Source organism: Castanea sativa, chromosome 12 (genome assembly GCF_040712315.1).
Source record: "Castanea sativa cultivar Marrone di Chiusa Pesio chromosome 12, ASM4071231v1".
Taxonomy (NCBI): Eukaryota; Viridiplantae; Streptophyta; class Magnoliopsida; order Fagales; family Fagaceae; genus Castanea; species Castanea sativa.
In genome coordinates, this window is record NC_134024.1 from 10088501 (window position 1) to 10112400 (window position 23900).

Below are 23900 nucleotides of genomic sequence, written 5' to 3' on the forward strand. Positions count from 1 at the left end.
TTATTGTGTTGTTGTCAAGAATTGCAACAAGTCCATAACACGCTTTTTTTTTTTGCTTGGCTATAAAGGCTTGACTGGAGAAAGCAAGAGATAAGCCGAAGGAGAGGTGATAGTTACACCAGGGACACAGATTCAACTGAAATTGTGAAATTTCACAATCGTAATTGAAAATGGTGTTTTGAAAATATCATTTTACTAATATAACTAAAATTGTGTTTCGTGTTTGAAATATGACCGTGTGTAAGTTATGCAAAAATAAACAAAAACAAAAAAACAAAAAAAATCCTAGCGTGATCAGAGGAGATCATCTCGGACAAGGATTTGTATTCATGTATCTTAATCTTAGTCCACTGACACTCAAAAGAATGAGAAAAATTTCAATCCTACGGGAGGTGTCTTCACTTATCCTTCCAAAAGATGTGGGAATCCTTGTAGGAAATAATTTTTGTCCAAAAAAGAAAATTCAGTTGAAAAGGACGCGCGCAGACGCGTCCTTTGAATGGTTCAACCACAGACAGGTCACATCTCTTCATATCTCTATATTTCTCTGGCATTTCCTTCCTCAGCTTTCAAACCAGATCATGATCACCACGTACACGTCGACCCACATGGTTCAGGTCTCCATACTAGCAAGACGACAGCCTAGTGTTGATCTTGATTGGGTGTAGTGATTCCCTGCTGTGTATTCCTTCATAGGTGGATCGATTTTGGTGTTTAATTGGGTGAGTCCAACCTTCGACATGGGTTGTTGATCTTGATGGTGGTGATAGTTGAATTCTCGTTGAGATGAATATTGTTATGATTGGTTGTGGTGGTGTTTTCCATGTGGAATGCCAGCTGCTATTGGAGTTTAGCCTTCATGGCAGTGGCAGCAACAATATCATCTTCATGGCTAGGCAGTACTGGCCGCAAATTTCTGGATTTTTTTTTCTTGCCTCTGCAATAGCCATTTAAAGTTTAAACCTCTTCTCCATTCAATTGAGCTAATATCCATGGACTGATCTTTACGCCTCCAAGATTTTTCTTTGAATTGGTTTCTTTAGTTACCAGTTTAGATCCCAAATTTTATGGCTTAGTCAATTTTAGACTTCTAGAGAAATTAAGCCCAATTATTAATGTACTAACCAATTGACATGAGAAAGAATAAATAAAGTAATAAACACAATAACCATGTGATAAAATTCAAAATTTCTTATGCCTTGATACTGAAGACTTGGCTCCATAATTATGTGAAATTCTGAGTTAAAATGCCATGCTTTGTTTTTAACAATCTAGTTAGTTTATGAATTGGCGGTGTGTAGCAAGCATGGTAAGAAGGTGTACTTGACTGCTACTCCTCAGTGTCCTTTCCCTGATCATTGGAGATGCCCTTCAGATTGGAAAGATTATGTTTGGGCTCAATTTTACAACCCACCATGCCAGTACAGTCCAGGCAATTTGCCTAACCTTGAAGATGTTTGGAAGCAGTGGACTTTCAGATATTCCTGCAACCAGGATCTTTTAAGGACTGCCTGCTGCATCTCAAGCTGCTGGAAGTGGCTTTAATTCCAGCAGGAGCAGCCAACCTCACATCAGAAGTTCTTCCTGCCATTAAGAACTTGGCTAAATATGGAGGAGTGACGCTTTGGTCAAAGTATTATGATGATTTAACTGGCTTTAGCTCTTCCAACAAGAATGATGTCTAAAACTCTAAATTACTTCCTAATGAATTCCTGTACTTCCTTTGCTGATTTGGTCATTGAGCTGATGCTTGAGTACTTTGGTATTATAATTTGATGTACATATATAGTGTATAGAATCACTTTAAACTGTCGACAACTTGTTTATATATGATCTCATTTTGACGCAAAGAATGCAATAAATACGTATACAAAAGTTTGATGAAATTTACGTATGCTCAACGCAATATTAGGAACTTTTAGCTATTTGACAATCCATGGTACCAATTTCATGGCCCAAACAAAAATTTGTTTTGAGTCACCTTTACTATCTAGGTGACATTGTGGAATAACTACATGTAGCTTGAGATGAATGATGGCTATTGATTGTGAAGGAGCTGAACTGAGTGACTTCTCTCTTCATTGTTTTGTATACTTGATCCAGGCCTTCCTCAATCAATTCCAGAACCGTCTGTGGCATTGGTGGCATGTTGATGTGATCAATTGATCCTTCCAACATCTTCACCACTTCCCCCATTGAAGGTCTTGTAAATACCTCATCCTGTATGCACCAGAATGCGACTTTCAGAGCTCGCACAAGCTCCTCGTCATCTGCTGCCCCTTGTAGTCGCCTATCTGCAACTTTTATTGGCGTCCCATTTGTCATCTCCTAAAAGGAAATAAACATTGATATGGTTAAGAATTAGTCATACAACTAGTACTTTTGTTTACGAGTACAAGCAATTAGAAAAAAATGAGTAGACCATGAATCTATATATGTTGTGCCTAAGGGTAGACTTCCATATGTCACTCGACAATATTGTGATGTTGTCCTGAAAAACACAATTAGGAATACTATTTTGCTTGGAAGTAAGTAGCAAAATAGACCTCTCTCCACACACACACACACCAAAAAAAAAAAAAAGAAGAGTAGCAAAATAGACACATGAATAGAAGTAGACGGGCTGTTATGCCTATCTAATGTTTTGGATGAGAACATTTGGTTATGCTCAATGCACAAGCTCCTATTTCTACAGAGAGTTTCCAAGGGCTGGTTAGTAGATAGAATGACAGTCTTGTGGGATTAACCGGGCATATCTTCACCTTAATGATTATTCTTAAAGATCGTTTCTATTTATCATGATTATGAGAAGTTAATCTCGAAAGTTTTTTTTTCCTGAAGAATCCAAAAGTATTGCATTGATCTAAGTTGAGAAAGACATCAGAGGATACCTTAAAAGCCCATCCAGGGTAGAAGAAGTTCTCAGCATCAAAAGACATGTCAAGATTTCTCCTTCCCCCAATAATCTCTAAAAGAAGCATTCCATAACTATAAACATCAGCCTTTACAGTTATAGGGCGGTTACTAACCCACTCTGGAGCTAAATAGCCTCTAGTTCCTCTGACCATAGTGACGACTTGTGAGAGCTCTCTTCCCATTAACTTAGCTAGTCCAAAATCAGATACTTTAGGACAGAAATTCTCATCTAACAAAATATTTTCGGGCTTTATGTCACAGTGTATTATTCGATTTCTGCACTGCTCATGGAAATATGCAATTCCCTGTGCAGTAGCCACAGCTATATGGAAGCGTGTTGGCCAATCTAGTAGCCTGTCTCTGCAATTATATGAAGGAAAGATCCATTTGTCCAAGGACCCATTTTTCATGAACTCATAAACTAGAAGCCTGCCAAAACAGCCAAACAATAAAATGTCAATCATAAATAATTTTTCTAGAAAGAATTTAAATTTCAAATTATATCAATATTAAATTATGAGGTGATCTAAATGCAAAATCTCAAAATGTCCACTACAGCTTTAAACCATATCATTCATAAATCTCAAATACCCAGTGGACATTTTAGATGTTACATTTATGTCAAAATATAACAAAAATGACTACCTAGGAACATTGCTTACCGTTGTGTTCCCTCAGAGCAGTATCCACAGAGCCGAACCAAGTTCATGTGATGCATGGAGCCGATAGTGTTTACCTCAGTTATAAATTCCTTCTCTCCATGAGGCAACACCCTGTCTAGTTTCTTCACTGCAACCAAAGTCCCATCTGCTAGGCTTCCCTTATATACACTCCCAAATCCTCCTGTAAAAGAAGCATTACTTATACATGAAAAAAAAAAACCATATAATTAATACAACATCCTCTGTTTGTTGAAATTAGCATTGTATTCTATGCTTACCTATTCCAAGCAACTGGCTAAAATTCCATGTCCTGGTTTGTAACTCACGGTAGCTAATATTCAATGGAGCACCTGATAAGATCAAGGAGCTCACCAAGGCTCTCTTTAAAGCTCTTCTTCTATGAATGTTATAGTACAATAAGAAACAAAGCAGCCCAATGAGTACTGTCATGCTGAGAACAATTGGAATGACCAAGACCTTCGTTCTTGCATTCTTGGACCCTTCTAAAGAACCCCCAGAATTTCCTTCTAGTATGTTTGAACCATTAGACCTAACCTTCACAAAGAGAGTTGAGCCAGCGTCCTCAAACCCACCAAAGTCCAGGCTCCTCAACACCCAACAATAAGGCTTCTCATCATCAAGCCCATAAACAGAAGCAACACACTCACAATCTGATAAACAAGCGTCCCCACACTTTGACACAGTGGCAATATCACTATAATTTGCTATTACAGAAAAATCAGAATAATAGTAACTGGTTTGCTGCACCGTTGAAATCCTAAACTCAGATGTTGGATATTTATGCTGTGAATCACATTTACCAATCAATGAGGAGTTTTCCGAGCACTGACTACTACCTTCTACCTTAGAAGTACCCGGTAAACATGTACAAGAAGCATTGGTCTTGCTCCTATCCAAATAACATACCCCATTGCCACAAATTCCAGCAATATCACAAGGATTTGAAACTGCAGCCCATTCTGGCACCCACTGGCGCGAGCCATTTACATCATCATCCCATCTATACAAACGTATATTTCCATTAGTCTCAAGTGACAATCTTCGAAGAACCGCTGACCTTGTTGTCATGTTTGAGGTTGCTGACAATCCACCTTTATCATTATCATTCTTGTACACATACACAGCACCATCCGAGAATTCCCCATAAAAGATTCCAAAGCTTCCAGCATCATCTAAGACTGCTACAACATCCCCAGTCACATTTGATATATCAGGTGCTTGCCAGTAGGAATAATTGGTGAAAGATTCTGGCAAGTTGTTATAAGTTTCAGGCAAATTGTATGTTAACGCGAGGGTTAGTGAATTGGGTTGTTGAAGCATTTTGAGAGTGTAATAGCCACCTTGTGAAGCTGAGTTAGATGTTGTTAGCTCTAATGAGACCGTGAGAGGTTGGTTTGGGAGTAAAGTGTCAGTTGGGTGTGAAAAACTCTGCCATACAGTGTAGTTGGGCGTGTTATAGAGGATGAAGTTGCCAGACTCTGACATGACTGCATATTCTACGCGTGCACCGGAAGTGTTGGACATCCAGACAGTGGTGTCGCCATCGATGAGGACAAGGTTTCCGGTGCTGTCGAGCTCCAAGATTGCGTTGTTGGTGACCGGGGAGCTTCTATAATATTGGATTGAGAAGAAAATGAAATTTGTTGGCTTAAGGAATCGGATCATATATTACCTGCAAAAGCCTTAGTAAAGACTAGAGATGGAGGAATGGTTCATGATTTTTCTCTTTTTTTAAGTTAGAAAACCAGTAACCATATCCACTCTATTAAGTACCAGGCTCTTTCAAGGACTCTGCAACACTAAAGTTCTACAAACTTGGGTGATGGGGTACTATTGCTTTGTTGCAACAGTCAAAAACCAGTAACTATCAGTGGGGTGTGTCGGTTCGGTTTGGTCGTTCATAAACAGTAAAACGTGAAAAAGCAACTTTACAAAACGCAACGTGCATCCGGGCAATTTATTATATACTTCTTTATTTATTTACTTCTTTCTCTTGACTTATATATTTTGTCATGTTTTTTATTTGCTGTTATTATTATTATTTTTTAAAGTTTTCTTACTTATGAGTTTACGGGTGTGTTTGGATACCGCTTATTTTGCTAAAAGCTGAAAATTGAAAATACTGTAGCAAAACAATTTTTTAATGTGTGAATAGTGTCGAATGACCCATTTTTAATAAAAAAGTTGCTGAAAAAAACAGTGCACAAGACCCACTGATAGACACATTCTAGTGAAAATTTTGCTGCTCAAAGAGGTAGTGGGTCTCGCGCACAGTACATGAGACCCACTGATAGACAAAATCCCATGTGAAATGCGCTTTTCAATAAAATAAAATAAAAAAGGAAAACGCAAACGCAGAATGCCAGAAAAGCAATCCAAACGCATCCTACGTTTTGTCGGTTTGGATACAGATTATTGTTGCCACGTTTTGCAGATTCTGCATTTTGTCGTTCTTTTTTTTTTTTTTTTTCAACGTGCATGAACAGTAACCGGTGTTGTTCATGCACGTTATTTCAGTGTGCAGAGACCAATTTCACTGTTCACGCACCGTAGCTGTACTGTTTACGCACTGTTCATGGGACCCACAAGTACTTTATTAAAAAAAAATATTAAAAATTGGTTCCACATCACTATTCACACATTTAAAAATTATTTTGCTACAGTGTTTTTAGTTTTCAGTTTTCAGCAATAAGCTCTATCCAAACGGACCCTACATGTGTGTTTAGCAAAAATTATTTTTGCCAATTTTTTTTTCTATTTAGCTTATTTTTGCTACTATTCATGGGTCTTACTACACTTTTTGGTACTATTTATAGGTCTCGCTGTACTATTTCAACTAACTTTTACCTTTATGTACAACACTTTCAGCAAAAAGTTTTCAATTACAATAAAATAAGTGAATCCTAAACAAACCCTATATATCTAAGACCTTCTCGTGGACTATGCAAGACAACTATCATGCTGGTATATGCCCCGTATTTCTTAGAAAAACAAGGACAATATTTGATTAGTCTAGTTTTGATCCTGTGCAAAGTATTTTTGTTTATATACACAGAAATGGGAAAAGTATATTATACACGGTGTATTTACATAAAATTTTGTTTCACACTTATTATTGCACAATTTATATAATCAAATATGAAATATACACACTTTTTATTAATATCCATATACATTTAAAATGTAAAATGAATGATAAGTCTAGACATAATATACTAACGAGTGTGAGGTAATCTATGATTATATATATATATATATATATATATATATTACTAATAGTAATAGCTTAAGTTCTTTTAAACAAGTGGTAGTTGATAATAAATTAACCAAGACCATCAATGCACAATTAATAATTAAGTAATAACAACCAAATCTATAAAGGACTCATTAAATAGATGATGTCCATTGAAACTTACCTGTTTGCTGACCACACTAACGTTCTATCTCCAGGAAGCTCCGCAAACCAAATGGCCAGTTCAAACTGATCACGCCTTTCAGCTGGAGTGAACCCGAAAGCAAACGTGCCATTATCCGAAACCCATGTCTGTTCTTCACTAGCCAACAGTCTCGAACCCAAACCAATGTGGCTAGCTGCTGCCATGCAAGCACCAAAACTGGCTAGACATAAGCAGAGCAAAATCCAAGAGGAAGAAGAAGAAGAAGCCATGGGATCAAGTTTAAGCTAAAGTGGAAAGTGGTATTGATGTTAAAAAAAAGGTTTAGCTAGTCTTTTTGTATGGAAAAAAAAGTTGATGAATTAAAACTTACAAGCAGCCGAGAGTTTTATGCGGCCAAAAAAGATGGATAATAATAACACGTATATAGAGGTAGGTGAGCTACACTTTGAAAATGGTTGCATGAAATATTGGTCGGTAAAGAGATATAATTGGATATTGCGGCTGTGGCACGTGTTTATTGCTGTGTGGTCTTTAAATGGACTGTAGAGTTTGTGATCAGTCCGAAAGGCCAAAGGCCTTGGACAGTGGACACGTTCCTCTAATTATTGGCAAGCCTTAAAATTCAGATATTCACACTTTAGCTTAGTTGGAGTATATATGGACTGGTACGACTTGGTACCAGACCTTTGGGGAAGGATGATGACTTTTTGAGCTCATGTTGGCCGGTTGGCGTTACATCAAGACTTGGATTGCTTTAATCTGAAATTATCATTTGGCTGAGATGGTTATAGTGAAACCTGTTGTTTTGGCCTTAACTCAAATTTGGCAGTAACTATCAGAAAAAGGATGGCATCTAGTGTGCAACTTTGCCTCCAGCAAGATCAGAAACTCACAATAGCATTGCCACTTAAGAATTACAAATGGCATTTAAACTTTGTGTGCATGAGCATGATATATATATATATATATATATATATATATATATATATATATATATATATATATATATTTTCTCTCACATATAAGATTTACATTAGATACATGTTTATTTGTATATACATTTATATATGAATGATGCTAGTGTACATACTTTTACCAAAAAAAAAAAAAAAGATGATAGTGTTCATACAATATGTGAATGATTATAGTATACACATTGTGTGTACGAGATATACAACTAAAATCGTGTTTTGAGTTGACTATTTCAAAATTATAACTCATAAAAACACAATTTTAATTGAAGTGTGTAAGGTAGCGTGTACAACAATAATTAACATTTATATATAATTGTACTATGAAGCTCATATAAGTTGGTTGTGTGTATCATGGAGAGAGCAAGAGGTTAAACTAACTTTGAACTTTTAAGCAGGAAATTTCTATTTATATCGGATGTAGATTTCTGTATTCTCTTGTAATGGCACGACATATCAGACATTAACAATAAATAAACCAAAATTGATATTGAAAGGGAATTCATGTGCAATTCTTTTTCAACATTTATCAACTTTGTAAGGTGGATAGTCATGTCTAAATGGACCAAGGGAATCAACTATTGAAATTTAGTCACTTATATTATGACTCTGCAAAACCATATATCATCTGAGGCTCATTAAATTTTATTTTGACATTTAGATCAAATGCGTCAAAAATTTCTTTGAATTGAAGTATAAAATCCTTGTCTGGCTAGCCCATCATTTTCAATTAAACGTGCAGAGTAAGATACAACCACAAGTGCGCAAAAGAAAAAATCATCAAAACCCTTGATCATATTCCATCCATAAATATTAAATAAGTCAATAACTAATTAATATCATTTCAAGTTGTATATATATTTATGTGGTTTCCAATAACTCAATAACAAAGTTGTGTATTTCAAACTTTCAAATCCTATTTTAACTACAATAAGAATATTAATATAGCTTGTCGTCGTATCTCCAATGCGGGTGGGTCTCCAAATTAGCAATAAGGAATTTGTCTAATGGTATATTGTAAGGGAGTACTGTTTTTCACGAGTTGGAACTTGGAAGGCATTCCCACGAGCATGTCCTTTGTAGGCGTTTGGTAATGCATTATCAAATCACACCCTTTCAAAGTATAGCATTTTTAACTTCACTGTCTTTGTAGGTACACCTTATTCAAACAACTCTATTCAAAAGGTTGGAAAATTATAATGTCCTACTAAATGCATTAGTGATCATTTGGTACATTAGAAGTTATAAACACACACTAACGATTTTATTTACAATTTATTGACTTGTACAAGCGTGATTGATTGATGTAAAAAAATAGGTTCATCATTCATATACTCAGTCGTGAACAAAAAGTTTCCATTACTCATTATTATACAAAACAACAAATTGTGAAATTAAGTGTAAAATTAATTGAGTCAAATATCGATAGATTTATTGAGCTCCAAATTATCATTTGAAACTGCACTGTCTCATGGAAATTCTAGAAAAAAATTATTTTTTAATAAAAATTCTTCTTTTAAATTTACAGTGTAAAGACACAAAAAGTGACAAATATTATACTCATTTTTTTCAAATATGTAAAACACTTATCATATTTTCCTAATCACAATATTCACGTGTGTTTTGACTTTTTGACAGCACGATTTCAAACGGCTATAAAACCAGAGGCGCGTGTAAGTGTTAACTGTTAATAACTGTTTAAATAGTAAAATCAAGGAACTTTATGGCATTTCTCTCTATCAAAACTCAAAACGACATTGCAAATTCTCTCTCTGCCCGTATTCGTTGAAACTTCTAATAGTGGAGAAAATACACCCTGTTACAGGTGTATGTTTCTCTCCTCTCACAGTTGGTGGGACCCACCGATTGTGGGTCCCACCAACTTGTAAGAGGGAGGAAATATATACACGTAATAGGATATACTTCCTCCTAATAGTGATAGGACATCATTATCTATCTAAAAAATTTAGATTTTTAAATTTCCTATATCTGATTCATAATCTAAGCCCTAACTTTAACCCTAGTCTCATCCAATTCTCTTTCAATCCAACCCTTCCTCCTCTCAATGCAAAACCCTTTACCTCTCCAACAAATGTAAGCTCTCTCTCTCTCTCTCTCTCTCTCTCTCTCTCCATTTGTCTAGTGAATTTCAAATTGGATGTTTGTTTGCCTAGAAAGTGAGGAATTTGAAATGAAATTAGGTGCAAGTTTTGATTTTTTTTTTTAATGGGTTTTTGTGGGGTTTTGGAATTTGTTAATAGAAATGATAGGATTGGAATTTGGAATCTTTTGAGGATTAAATTAAAGCTGTTCTACTTTTTGTTGCCGAGAAAAGCAGGGGGGAATAGAAATGGAATATGATTTTTTTTTTGTTTGGATGTTTGAACTGAATTTTGTTAAAGGTAAAGTGATGAGTAGTTGAATATATATACTATTGGACATCTTAGAGCTTCTGTTGGAGGCATAAGAAGCTAAGTACAAAAGTTACTAACTTTCTATAATATGTGAACAATGGTGTTTGCAGTAGCAATTATAAAAAAGCATGGTTGGTACTCGGTAGGTAGTCTTTCTCACAAATTTGGAGAGTCTGATTCCCGGACTCAAATCCGTAACATATTTCTTTGGTGGAGGGTACTTGCCCTCACACAAGGGTCCAATGATTATTAATATTAGGTAATTCCATCAGTAGACATTGTCCTTGTTTCTTCTTTATTTAAAAACACATCATGCACCCACTGTTTGAGAATAAATGCCTTTGCCCCAAAAGTCAAAGGACTCTGTTGTAGAACTTTCTATTTGAAGGTGCAGTACCTTCTTTATATAATACATTACCAATTGAGGCATCATTCCATTCCTTGATCTCAGTTTCCACGTATGGAGTCCTCCTTTATTTCTGTTCTTTTTTATTGGCTTTTAAATTAGTCTTTTTCGAAGATGTGTCATTAACATCATCCTTCTAGGTGCTTATTGGACCCCTTCAGCAACTCATGATCTTTTACTAGTCAAATCAAAGAATCCTTTGTCTCACTGACAAGTACAATCAGCTCTCTCATAAATCACTTATGGGAACAAACCCCTATTTATTGAGCTGAATTTTGTGTTTTCTTAAATGTGTATATGGTCCGTTTGGATAAAACTTATTTTGTTGAAATTGAAAACTGAAAATTGAAAACATTGTAGCAAAATAATTTTTAAATATATGAATAGTTTTGTGGGACCTATTTTTAATGAAAAAGTTGTTAAAAAGTAAAATTTGTGGGATCTATGAACAGTGCATTTGTGCACTGTTCATAGCTGAAAAGTCAAAATAAGCTGCTGGGTAAAAAAAAAAAAAAAAAAAAAAGCAAAAACGTAGACGCACAAAACGGCGGATCCAAACGCCCTCGAAGACGTAAAAAGCTCTAAATTTGTTTTGTTTGATTAGAATACATACCTTACCTCCATTCAAACATTCTGTTAGCAAGCTGGAATGATAGAACAATTTTCTCCACATGACTGATCCTAGCACAATTATTTTCATTTGTTGGGTTGAGCTTTCTATATATACTAAGAATGCAAATGTTACTTCTCCTTAAGTTTCATTAAAATTCTCTGTGGCCAAGTTGCGGGATATGTAGCACAGGATTTGGAATAAATGATTGATTCATCAGGTTTTTTTTTTTTCATAAGGATTGATAAATTTTTATTAATCAAAACACAGGTACAACTCCTTCTGAGCATAAACCACAAACTCCAAACAGAAAACAAGCATCTCAGCTACACCAAGTTCCTACTAAAGTAATCCTACAGCTAGACAACTGGCAAATCAATAAATTCAAACACGAAATAAACAACTTATGAAAGCAGCACACTGTTAGGAATCTCCTATACGCTACACAGAAATCCTGTTCTGGATTGTCCTTCATATGCTTACACTACATAATTCTTCTCCTAACATTCTGACATACTCTCTGAATCAGCCGCTCTTCTGAGTTAAAACTTCCCCCCATGCACGTGTTTATTTACTTATATTTGATTGTTAAGATAATTACACTTTGCCCACTTGTGGTTTGCTTCTAATTTGATGTGCCTACTCGTGGTTTAACTTTTTACACTTTACCCACTTGTGGTTACCACCGTTAGTCTCCCGTAGCCCACCTCTCCCCCAGCCGTTACTCTAACATAGAAAATGTAAAAAATCAAGGCCCAAACAAATCAAAACACGCTCACTCCCATTCAAACCAACTTGCTCACCAAACGAAGATCTCAGAAGATGTTTTCAAGTGCATGACAAAGGTGGAGTTCTTGTACATGTCGTTTGGGGTTTGGTCCGAAATGATGAAGATGTTAGAGATGAAGTTTGTGAAATCGGTGGCGATGGAGCTCTACTAGTGGGCATCAAATCCAGAAACTTGGATAGAGCAATGGTTCTAGACCATTTTGAATTAGAATTGGAGGTCCACTAAGGGGCTGGATTTGGATCCGCATGGGAGAGGAGGATAAGGAGGAGAAAACCCAAGAAGGTCAGTTTCAAAGGCATGAGATCATGATCTGGCATAGTTGTGGTAGTTGAGGGTGAGATTTTTCTTTCTAATTTTGTTTGAGTGAGTGGTTTGGAGAGAGGGAAAGAATCCATAAAGGAACTGATCTGGCTGTTTCAAATTTTGATTCCATTGATAAAAACATTTTATGTTGTACACTTGTACTTTATCAAAAAGATTAGGAATTTTCAACAAGTACAGCATTGACCTTTTAAAAAAAAATGTAAGCAAGCATTACTGCATTGCTCAGACTCATTCAAATCAATACCCAAAACGATCCAAACTTTCTTTTAATATATAAACAGCCACACCAATCAACAACAACCACAAACTACAAACTGCTAATAAGAAAGGTAAACACTGAACTGCAAGATGGTATCCACGCCGTCCGTGGTGTGCTGATCCTCTTGATGCGCGACCCCAACGTGGTGTACCCTTTTGCATTCTCATACTTCCCGGTCCCACCAACCACCGCTATCTGAGACTCATGTGACGCCGTCCGATGCAACCCAAAGAAACTAATCGTATCCTCCACCACCGTCTGGTCTTGGTGTTGTTGAGATTTTTTTCAGATTTGGGAGTTTTGATTGGATGTTGATGATATGATTTGGTTTGGTAAATGTTGATTGTGGTCGATTCCATTGTTGGGTTGGCTAAGTTGCGGTTAGATGGTGGTGTATGGGTGATATCTTTTCTGGGTTTTGGTTTGAGGTGAAGAGAGTGAAGAGTGGGTTTGAAAATTATGTTGGTTTTATTTGGGTTTTTTGATTGCAATGGACTCCAAAACAAGATTAGGTTTTTACTTTTTATTTATTTTTACGGCAAGACTGGGGTTTGTTAATTTTTCTGGGATTTTTTGAACTTTTCTAGGTTTTTAGTTTTTGAACTTTTCTGGGTTTCTAATTTTTGTTGGCAAGAATTTTTTTTTTTTTTTCATATTTTCACTAGAGCAATTGTACATGAATAGTTCACTGCTCTGTAAAAATTGGATCTTAATTTGGATTTATATTAAGTTGTTATTTTTCTTTTCTCATACGGCTTTATCACGCTTTCAGATTTATAATTTGTTATTTGCTTGTGGTTGAGATGATAGGTTCAAATACAAGTTGAAGTTCTAAGAAATTGCATAATTTTTTTTTACCAATAGCACATTTTGATCTTGTTTTCTCTTGAATTTTTATGTTTTTTATGTTTTGGAAGGAGAGAGACATAAAAATAGTGCAAAAATACATATTTACCCTTCTTTTTAACAGATGTGGATAACAGTAAACTAACGGTGGTAACCACAGGTGGGTAAAGTGTTAAAAGTTAAACCACGGGTAGGCACATCAAATTAGAGGTAAACCATAGGTGGGTAAAGTGTAATTATCCCTTGATTGTTAGATGAATTATTGGTTTTTTTTTTCTTGGTCCTTACTATTCTTTGCTAAATCATTATTGTTTCGTAGAAATGGAGATTTTTGTGTCTTAGGAATGAAGAATTTTTATCTGCAATACCTGAGTCCGAGTTTGTAGAAGATAAATTATCAGAAGAATTGGTGAAGCCTGGATTCAATCAAATAAATGATGTGCAGAAAGATTGGCTTTCGAGACTTAAAAAGGTAGGATTTTCTTTTACAACATTTGTTCAATGATCTTCAGTCTTTGGATGAGGATCATTTGTTTGCTCCTTTTTTCTGTTGTTTTGGGTTTTGTTACTGATTAATTGAAGTTTATGCCTCTAAGGGAAGATTGATTTTGAATGCTCTCTCTCTCTCTCTCTCTCTCTCTCTCTCTCTCTCTCTCTCTCTCTCTCTCTAATATTTTTATTTTTTATTTTTTTTATCTCCATGCATCAATATGGTCTTAATGGATGCACTACTTTGTTGCACATACCCAAAATGATTTTTGATCTCATTTTTATATTTTTTTTCCATTAAAAAAAGGATTGTGGTATCATTGTTCAGTTTTCATGTCACTGTGATGTAAATGAATTCATCTGTATATAATTTTCTTCCTAATTAAATCCTGAACCCATTAAAGACTAGAGGCATAAACATAATGTTAATGCCTTTTTACTAGTAAAGCCTGGTGCTTACTCACCCTTACATGTTTTAGTTAATGATTTCTGTAGTCTGAACCCCGTTCCATTATAATGCTCTAACCAAACAATATTTAATATTGGTTGGTGCATGAATATTATGGACCTATAGGCCATAGCCTTAGTTTTGAAATAGACATGATCTTTTTTAACTTATAATTAGATGAAGTGTTCGTTAATTTCAGTTTAAAGAATTGTTGCACATAGTGTTGTTCACTAGTATAATGTTTTTCCTCTTTAAAGAATGATAACCAAGTGTTTTGCACATTTTCAGGATTGATGACTATTTTGTGATAATTTTGCAAGTTACAAATGCACTTTTGGTGCATAACCTTAGACAGTGCCATGGACAGCAAAGAACATAATGCAAGTAAAGCATTCTTTTTATATTACTTTGATGTTATGTGGCATTCATCTTTTGGTGCTAATTTTTCTACTTACTAGTTACCATATAAATTTATTTGCAAATTGCAACTTTATTGAAGCTAATCCACTCAACAACTCATGCATAGATTTTATAGTTTCCTACAAGACCATAAATAATCTTTGCTTCAATGTTTCCCTGTCTCTCTGTTTTTCTTCTCCATTTGGTGAGAATTATATATATGTCTACTTGTTGGGATGAATCTCTACTTAAAGGGGCATTCTTTTGACATGTTGTACAAATAAGAGTTGTCTATATGACAGTATGAACCTAGTGTTCCATGTCTGTGGTTCAAACCCCACATTTCCCTCCCCCATTATTTACCTATTTAAAAAAGTTTGAACCCTATATTGTTATCATGATTTTAGAGTTCATATTTATATTCAAATTTAGTTATGTCCAAGATTGAGGAGATATGTCCCATGTCTGTGGTTCAAACCCCACCTTCTCCTCCCCTATTATTTACCTATAAAAAAATGTTTGAACCCTATATTGCTATCATGGTTTTAAAGTTTAGATTTATATTCAACGTTAGTTATGTCCAAGATTAAGGAGTTATATCCTAATAAAACTGTTTTCATGCTGGAGATCTTGCAAATAAGAAATGCTTAGATATGATCGATTTCACTAGCAAAATTTAATCCTATAAAAAATTACATAAATCAAGAAATTCAAGAAAGGAAGAAAATGATTGGTTGCGCAAAGCTAACAACCAATCTACTAAGGTTCTAAAGAGAAATAACCTGATGTCTGATATGGATCTCTCATTATCTTCAAAAAACCTGCTATATCTCAGTTTTAGGCCTACAAAACTATTTTGGGGAAGGATAAATCAGATAGCTAGAAGCTCTGAAATCTAAATGGCCTGTTAAGCTAGACCGATCTTCTGGGATAAGCTTCCATAAGGATCGGGCAGTGGTCTCGAATGGCACCTAGGGAGATGAGTGACTTTAGCATTTGGGTAAAGCACACACCAGGCTGGGTTCATATAAAATCTGTCAAACCGTTCAAGAATAAGGTTGTTGATATCCCTTTTGTTAGTCTAGGTGAATCTAGGCCTGGAGAATCCCATATCCACCATGTTGCATTTGTCCAGACAATCTTTAAACAGCAAAGATCAATTGATACTCACTCCTTTACCCCCGAATTTATCTTCTTCAACAAAAGGCTCATTAAAGTCCCAAGCCATTATCCAAGGATTATTGTGTAAATTTGCAACTTTTGTTAAATTTTCCCAAAACACATCTATCTGCACTTTTAAGACTAGCATAAATAGCAGAGAAAAGCCAAGTAAGGTCAAAGGATTATAGCTTTACCTCCATGTGGATCTCTTGTTCAGTGTTTGCAAGGGGTACCACTTCCACCTTATTAGAGTTCCAAAGGAGCCAAAGTCCACTAGCATATCCAATTGTTTCGGTGTGTATTGCACTGTCAAAAGAGAGTTTGTCCTTGATTTCTCTTGCCCTAAAACCACCAAGTCGAGTTTCCATAACCACTAGGATCGCAGGATCATGGTTCTGAGCAAGCTCACAGAGTTGATTATGAAAGTTGGGCTTCAAAGTGCCCCTACTATTCTAGACTATAATTGTCACGACCCAAATCCATGGAACATGAATTTAGATGCATGACTAACCTACTGAACTTATATAACTCAATAAACATCATTAATCCAAAATAAATTAGAACTCCAAAGAAACAATACTCTTAAAAATCTCTTACAAAAATCTAAACTCCACAAATTGGAAATAATCTCCATTATATAAAACATGAATTACAAAATAAAGGTAACTAAAATTTTATAAGTCTTCAAGTAATACTGAAGTCGCCTACGACTTCCACGCTCTACCTTGCACATTACAAAGCGATCCAAATGTTTTATGTTCCCAACTATACTTTAATCTGAAAACAATAATTGATAGGGTGAGCCACACATCTAGTAAGTAACCTTGCACATTACAAAGCGATCCAAATGTTTTATGTTCCCAACTATACTTTAATCTGAAAACAATAATTGATAGGGTGAGCCACACATCTAGTAAGTAATTATATAGAATACACAATGGAATAGATTCAAGCAAAGCATGAGTTTGATTTCACAATTTCACTCAAAATATCAAATATAGTTTTCCAAACATATAAAGAACCACTTAATACACATATAATCAAATCTTAAAGTCATTCGAAAACATATACAGATAATTGATCAGAGCACTGTGTCACAAATACACATATCACATATTCTCACATACAATCCTGTGAGCAGATACTAACAACTAACCCCTACTAGTGAGGGATCAACACTTATTCTCACATACAACCCTGTGAGCGGGCTTACACATGTACCTAATCAATTCTAAAAACACTTATTTTGAGTCACATATCACAAAAAACAAAGTTTATACAACATAGAATAATTTTCTTAATAATCACAATTATTCCAACAATAAATGCATATCAAATATCTCAATATTAAATTGATACATAAATCAAAGGATGCTTGACTCTCTTGGGGAAAGAATAGGAATTGAGGAGTTTATATTTTACAATTCTTGAGTATAATCTGAAAATTCAATTTGCTAAAAGAAACATTTTAAATACGATTTGAAGAATAAGAGTATGACTTTGAAATCACTTGGTTTTAACAAATTTAGAAAACAATAACCTTTTTAGAAAACTTATTTTGAAACTCAATTATTTTCGAAAAATAGTTTAGTTTAGAAATCATCTTTTAAATGAGATTTGGACATTCAAAACGTTATTTAAAATCCGAAGTTTCTCTTTGAAACATTATCTAAGAGTCGAAGTTTCTCTTTCAATGATGTAAAAATAATTCTTTCGATAAAATTTAGAAAATGCAAGCTTTAAAAACATAACTTTTGAAAACCTTTAACTTCTAAGAACCTAAAGAACAAAATTTGTGCATATTATGCATAATTACTTACAGCACTTGAATCACTTTGAAAATCCAGCTGAAACACCCTCCAAATAGTCTCAAAATACTCTTAAATATGACCTATAATCAATCATGGAAATATACTTAATATCCTCTACAAAATATAAAGCTTATAGAACTATACAAATAGACTCACTAGGATTATACTTTGCTGAAGTAATAATACTTTCAACACTAAATTAACGTTTCTCTAATCAATAATACATCCTTGCATTAATCGAAACTCATTTTACCATAAGGGCGGATAAGTGTTGTTCAAGGGATTCAAATGAACTCCCTGACTTGAAAATAAAAATATTATATATAATTTTTTTATTAGCTTACTTTACTTTAAAAAATATATTTGAACACCCTGACTTAAATTTTGCACACCTTAATCATAGATAAGTCCAACTCAAAACTAAATAATAACACAGGCCAACCCAGTCCAATACTAAAACAACACAGATCAGCCCATCCCAAAACCAAATAACAGCACAGATCATATAGATCCCTCTCTCATGAATCTCATCTCATCTCAATTAATTATCTAACTATCTTGGTATCTTCAACTCTAAGAATAAAGAGTGAATATTTGTGAGTTGCGAGTGTCTATTTTATTATAAATTTTTATTATATGTGTGAGTGTGTTTAATATTGATTATGTACATTTTTTTAATAATTTTTTTGTGTGAATTGGGATGTGTGCGAATGTGTGCATGTATAGTATAAACATGATATAACTTTATATAATTTAATATTTAGGAAATACAGAGGGTTTGTAATGATTCAAAATATGAAAACTCGTAGAAAGAAATTGTAAAATTTTATGCATTTGCATGTTTTTTTGTTGGTAACTTGATATAGTCAAGTTTTATTTTAATTCAATTTTGTTTAACTTATATTTCTTAATGAACCCTCCGGATAAAATTCCTAGAGCCACCACTGTTTTACCATGAGGAATCCAGTAGCCAACACAGGATTTAATACATAATCCCAATGCAAACAGTGGGCCAAAACCAATATGATTCTGTTCATGAATTTAACATTCATTCACCCTACGGATTTAATATAAGAATTTGGGTATGAAATCTCAAATCTGTCCTTATCCTTTTAAAAGAATTGTAGACGTGTTGAACCCTTTTTTTTCCCCCTAGATGTGTTGAACTTACATGGTTCATTGTGTTTGGGAATAGTCAACACCTAGGCATACACTATCAATAAGAGAAAATAAGACTTTGACAAAATAAGAGCTAGCTAGTGAAACATGTGTGGGGTCGGGTGCAGATTTTCCAACAACTCAGAATTAATATTATGGTATAAATCAGCACCCCAAAAGCTCTTATAGTCCTACGAAAACAATGCAAGCCTTATTCATGGATTTAATAATTTCGGCTTTTGTACTAGAATCCGAACAGTGGCAACCTAGGATTCAAAAATTATTGAAATAGTGTAAATCGTAACCTAAGAAACTACCAACTCAATAATCTACACATCACTAAAGTTTTCCATGTTAAAATTTTAACTCCTTAATTCTTTGTTTCAATCGGTGAGAAATCTTACCTTGAACAATTTGATAGTCTCTTCAATTGTATGTGCTCTAAACTCCAAGGAAAAACACATTTTAGCCTCTTTGATAAAACCCATCCTATGAAAACCCTGATTATCTCTTCCTCTACCCTGTAGTTCGTATTAGAGATGTGGGCTTAGTGGGGTAGTGGGCTGTAGTTACTAATAAAAAGAATACCTATGACCCATCAATTATATTTAAAAGAAAATTTAATAATAATCTTAAATAAAATTATGTGGGGTATTACAATAATATTCATGGATAGAAGATGGTTGAGGGTAGGACATTCATTAAAAGGAGGGAGCAGCTCCACCTCTTTCCTTAGATTCTATCCAATCTTCATCAGCATCTCACTCATCTGGCCCTTCCCTGGGATCAATGTCAAACAATGTTTGAGAACTACCATCTCCATCTTTCAAGCCACTGAATGCAGATTGAACTCCAATGTTGGCTTGAAGACTTAGATGAACTTGGTGGTGTGTCAATTTCCCATTATGGAAGTGGAAAAGGGTTGGATTTCTGGCATCCTCCTTTCGGATAGTGATTCGTTTGGGTTCATATTGCATAAGATCGAAATTGGAGAGATCTGTGGGATTGTTTGCCAAACTATTTTCCTTTTTTCCTCCGAAGATAGTCTGTCCGCCAAGAACTGCCACCATGGGTTCGGCATCAAGCCCCAGATCGGATTCGTGAGGGAAAGATGGCCTATCCTTGCACTCTTCTCTATTAGTGGGAAAATGAGTCTCCATGCTTTTCTCAGTTTGTCGTTGAACCACCCTATCACGTAGGTGGGGTTCGCCCTTATCTTCCCTATGACAATTTTCCAAATTTTGATCACCTTTCCATCTAGGTTTATGGCCTATCTTGGCTTTGGTAAAGGCCAAGAACTTGAATGGTGAGTTAGGGGAAAGGATGGATCCATGAGTGAGAAAAGAGGTCAAGGTGGGCGAGAGACTTTAACTGAAGTGGAGCGGCATTGTTAAGGTTAGCTTTAGAGACCTTACCCCTCGAAATTACTTTTTTACCCTTGATAGAAGACTTGGAGCCATGCTTATGGGCTGAAAAGGAGTCAGATGGGGGGTTCGAGTTGGTGGGGGCCAAATAGGACCCAACTTGTTTAATAAGGCCCAACTCATATGGCCAGGGGATTTGAGGGGGGGGGGGGTAGGGTTACGTTGGTTTTATGAAGGGTGTCACCATTGCCATTAGTGTCCAAAACACTACTGTCTTTAAATAGCTGGGAAGGCGCCGGCTTCAAGATTGATTTGGTGGGGCCCTCTAGGCCATTACCTTTCCTTGTCCCCTTGTGTTCAGCATTTTTCTTGGTCACTACCATCCAAGGGCTATACTGTCCTTCACCCTCCTTTGTTCCACTCACTTATGGCGTACCACTACTTTGGCCACTACAGCGAACTTCATGCTTCTTGAGCGAACTTCATGCTCCTTGCGTGGGCTACCCATTGAACCATCAGGAGCCTCTTAAATCGCGGACGCCAGTTCTATTTCCTTGCAGATGGTGAAAGGGCAAGCTTCCCTCGATCCGATGCCCCAACAAGAGAAGCAAAGCTTTTGAATACCTTTGTAAATCACCGCTTGTTCAAAGTTTCCAATGAGGATGGTGTTAACTAAGGGCTCATTGATATCAATTTAAATACAGAGTCTGGCATACTTACCTCGGGCTTCCATAGTTATGTGGGTATCAATCCTCAACACTTTCCCAATAAACTCCTTAATCTGCCTAAAGACTTTTACTTCGTATAATTCGATAGGTAACTCGTTAAGCCTAACCTAAACTGAGATTGAAGAGACATTTTTCATGGAGGGCTTGAAGAACAGCTCTCATGGCCTGATAGAAAGGGAGTGGCCCCCCTATAAACCATGAACCTTTCTTAAGTATAACGTAGAGAACATCTTTGGTATCGAAGCGTACCAAGAAGAACCCATTTCCTAGGTTTATGTAGTCCAGTCTATTGGTTGGCTTTTAGAGTTGGTTGAGCTTAATTTGTAGATAGTTGAATCCCATAACCTAGTATAAAGCTTGACGATAAGAGCTTTTGACCAAGGCTTTCTGATTCGGAGCTTGGTTTCCTTGGTTAACTTCACTGCAACAAGTCCTTGGTTTTCCATAATGCTTATCGTTTTCTGATTCTACATCAGCCTCCATTTGGTCTGAGAAGTTGAAAGATTGCGCATAAGCTTCTGGTATTTATCCTACCAGCTTGTCTTTGAAGGATACTTTAGGGGGAGCCCATGAGTTTTGGTTGTCTCGGGGGAAGGAACCCTCGCTTGACCCGTCATTGAAATCGGCATGGTGGCTATCCTTAACTTTCTTGTTGCTTCGAGTGAGCTTTGCTTCCTCTTCTCTAGAGAGAACGCATGGCTTCATTCTTTTCCAAACCCTTTTGAACTTTCGGCTAAAAATTTTTATGTACTTTTCCTCATCCATGGATTGATCTTTATGACTTTAAGATTTTTCTTTGAATTTTTTCCTTTAGTTACCAGTTTAGATCCCAAATTTTACAGCTTAGTCAATTTTAGACTAACTAGAGGAATTAAGCCCAATTATTAATGTAATTACCAATTGACTCACGCAAGAATAAATAAAGTAATAAACACAATAACCATGTGATAAAATTCAAAATTTCTTATGCTTTTTTTTTTTTTTCTTTTTTGAGAGTGGTAATCTCTTATTCCACCACAAGAGACTTTACCAGTTGAGCTAACTAGAACCCACAGTTCTTATGCCTTGGTACTAAAGACTTAGCTCCATAATTATGTGACATTTAGAGTTAAATGGCATGCATTGTTTGTAACAATCTAGTTAGTTTATCAATTGGGAGAATTTATCAATTGTCAATGTATGGCATGTAGAATAGGGCTTGAATTTAATGGTCATGTGGGATTCCCATGACATGTGGACTCAATATAAGTGTTGGAGTCAAAGAAGGTCTTTATTTGGTTTAACAAGTTTGCATATTTGTAGGAATATAAGTCCTACAATATTGCTTTGGAGAGACTTGGAATAAGAGTGATTCTCCTTGTGATATATATATATATTCCAAGTATCAATTTTGTGTTCTAGCAATTAGAATTTGTGAAAAAAGGTTTTTGTTTGGTTCTTTAATATTTGTGAGTTGCAATTTAGAATAGTGAGAGAGGTTTTGTTGCCACTTGGTTTTGGTTTTGATTTTGCGATCTCTTGGCCTGTTACAACTTTTGAATTTGATTTGTGCTCTCTCTCTTTGGTTTGTGTGCAATTGTGTTTGGTATTTGTGAAGCTTTGGTTCTTCGGTTTGTGTTTGTGAGAGAGAGCTATTTGAGTGTATTTGGGATTTGGGTTTGTGTAGTGTCTCTACACTAATTTGTATTATCCCAAATTTGATATAGTGAAATTTCTTCACCGTTGCCCATGAATATAGGCTATTGCCGAATTGGTGTTTTGTATTTATTTTTCTTTTGAATTAATTTTGGGTAAACTACATAAATGGTCCCTATCCTTTACACTATATTTCAATTTGGTCTCTAACCTTTCAATTGTGTCAATTTGGTCCCTAACCTTTTAGTGTTGTGTCAATTTAGTCCCTGCTATTATTTCATGGATGGAAAAGTCTGACATGTCAAACGGCTTAAATAAAAAATTAATTTATTGCCACATTAACGAACACATGTCCTACCACGTTATTTTTTTTTAACCCAAATTAATTTAACCCAAATCAATATTTTTTTTGATAAGAAAATTTGTAGATTTTATTAAACAGGGGCAGACCCTCCTTCCAACGGCACCTTCTCTCTTCCGGCAACGCCTTCTCTACTTCGGCACCGCTTTCTCTATTCCAGCAGCACCGGGTGTGTCTCTCTCTCTATCTCGCGATTTCTCTCTCTCTCTCTCTCATCCTTACTTCATGTTTGGCTCCCTCAAAATTCAATGATTTAGTCTTTTCCTGCTCTTAATTTCATGTTTTCATTTGGCTCAGCTTTGTGTATTTTTCGTATTTTCCTACTTCATGTTTTGGCGTTTTGCTTATATATACTCTTTTTTTTACTTGATTTTTATAGCAACCCCCTCATACCTAATTGGATCGCTCAAAAATTTCCTACCATGATGAACTTCCACAGAAAATTCATCCATTCTTGCAAAAAAAAAAAAAAAAAAAAAACAAACAAAATAAGATACATAAACAATATTATTTTTCACTAGTACTAGTTAGGCTTTCATGCACTTCTTTTATTTCATTAAAGGGACAAAAAGATAAATACAAATTTAATCTTTTGTTAACATTTTTAGAAACAGGTCCTCAATTTCAATAACCATCTTTGGAGAACATGTTAACTTTGGAATTTAGTATATATAAAGAATGATGTGTCAACTTGACCATCTCCATGTCTTGACTCTTTTGTTGAATTTT

General features: G+C 35.3%; 1 protein-coding gene across 2 annotated transcripts; it reads right to left on the reverse strand.

Moving 5' to 3' along the window:
- Positions 1-1683: 1683 nt before the first annotated feature.
- Positions 1684-7353, reverse strand: LOC142618568 (G-type lectin S-receptor-like serine/threonine-protein kinase At5g24080). 2 transcript variants are annotated; one of them, XM_075791512.1, is made up of 5 exons: positions 7016-7353; positions 3857-5208; positions 3579-3759; positions 2892-3345; positions 1684-2328 (listed from the first exon to the last, which is right to left on the reverse strand). In XM_075791512.1, the coding sequence occupies exons 1-5, from the start codon at positions 7264-7266 to the stop codon at positions 1987-1989; spliced, it is 2580 nt and encodes an 859-aa protein (XP_075647627.1). In that variant the 5' UTR covers positions 7267-7353; the 3' UTR covers positions 1684-1986. The 2 variants fall into 2 exon arrangements, with proteins under 2 accessions (XP_075647627.1, XP_075647628.1); XM_075791513.1 differs by having other exon boundaries at positions 3857-5271; positions 7016-7152.
- Positions 7354-23900: the final 16547 nt, after the last annotated feature.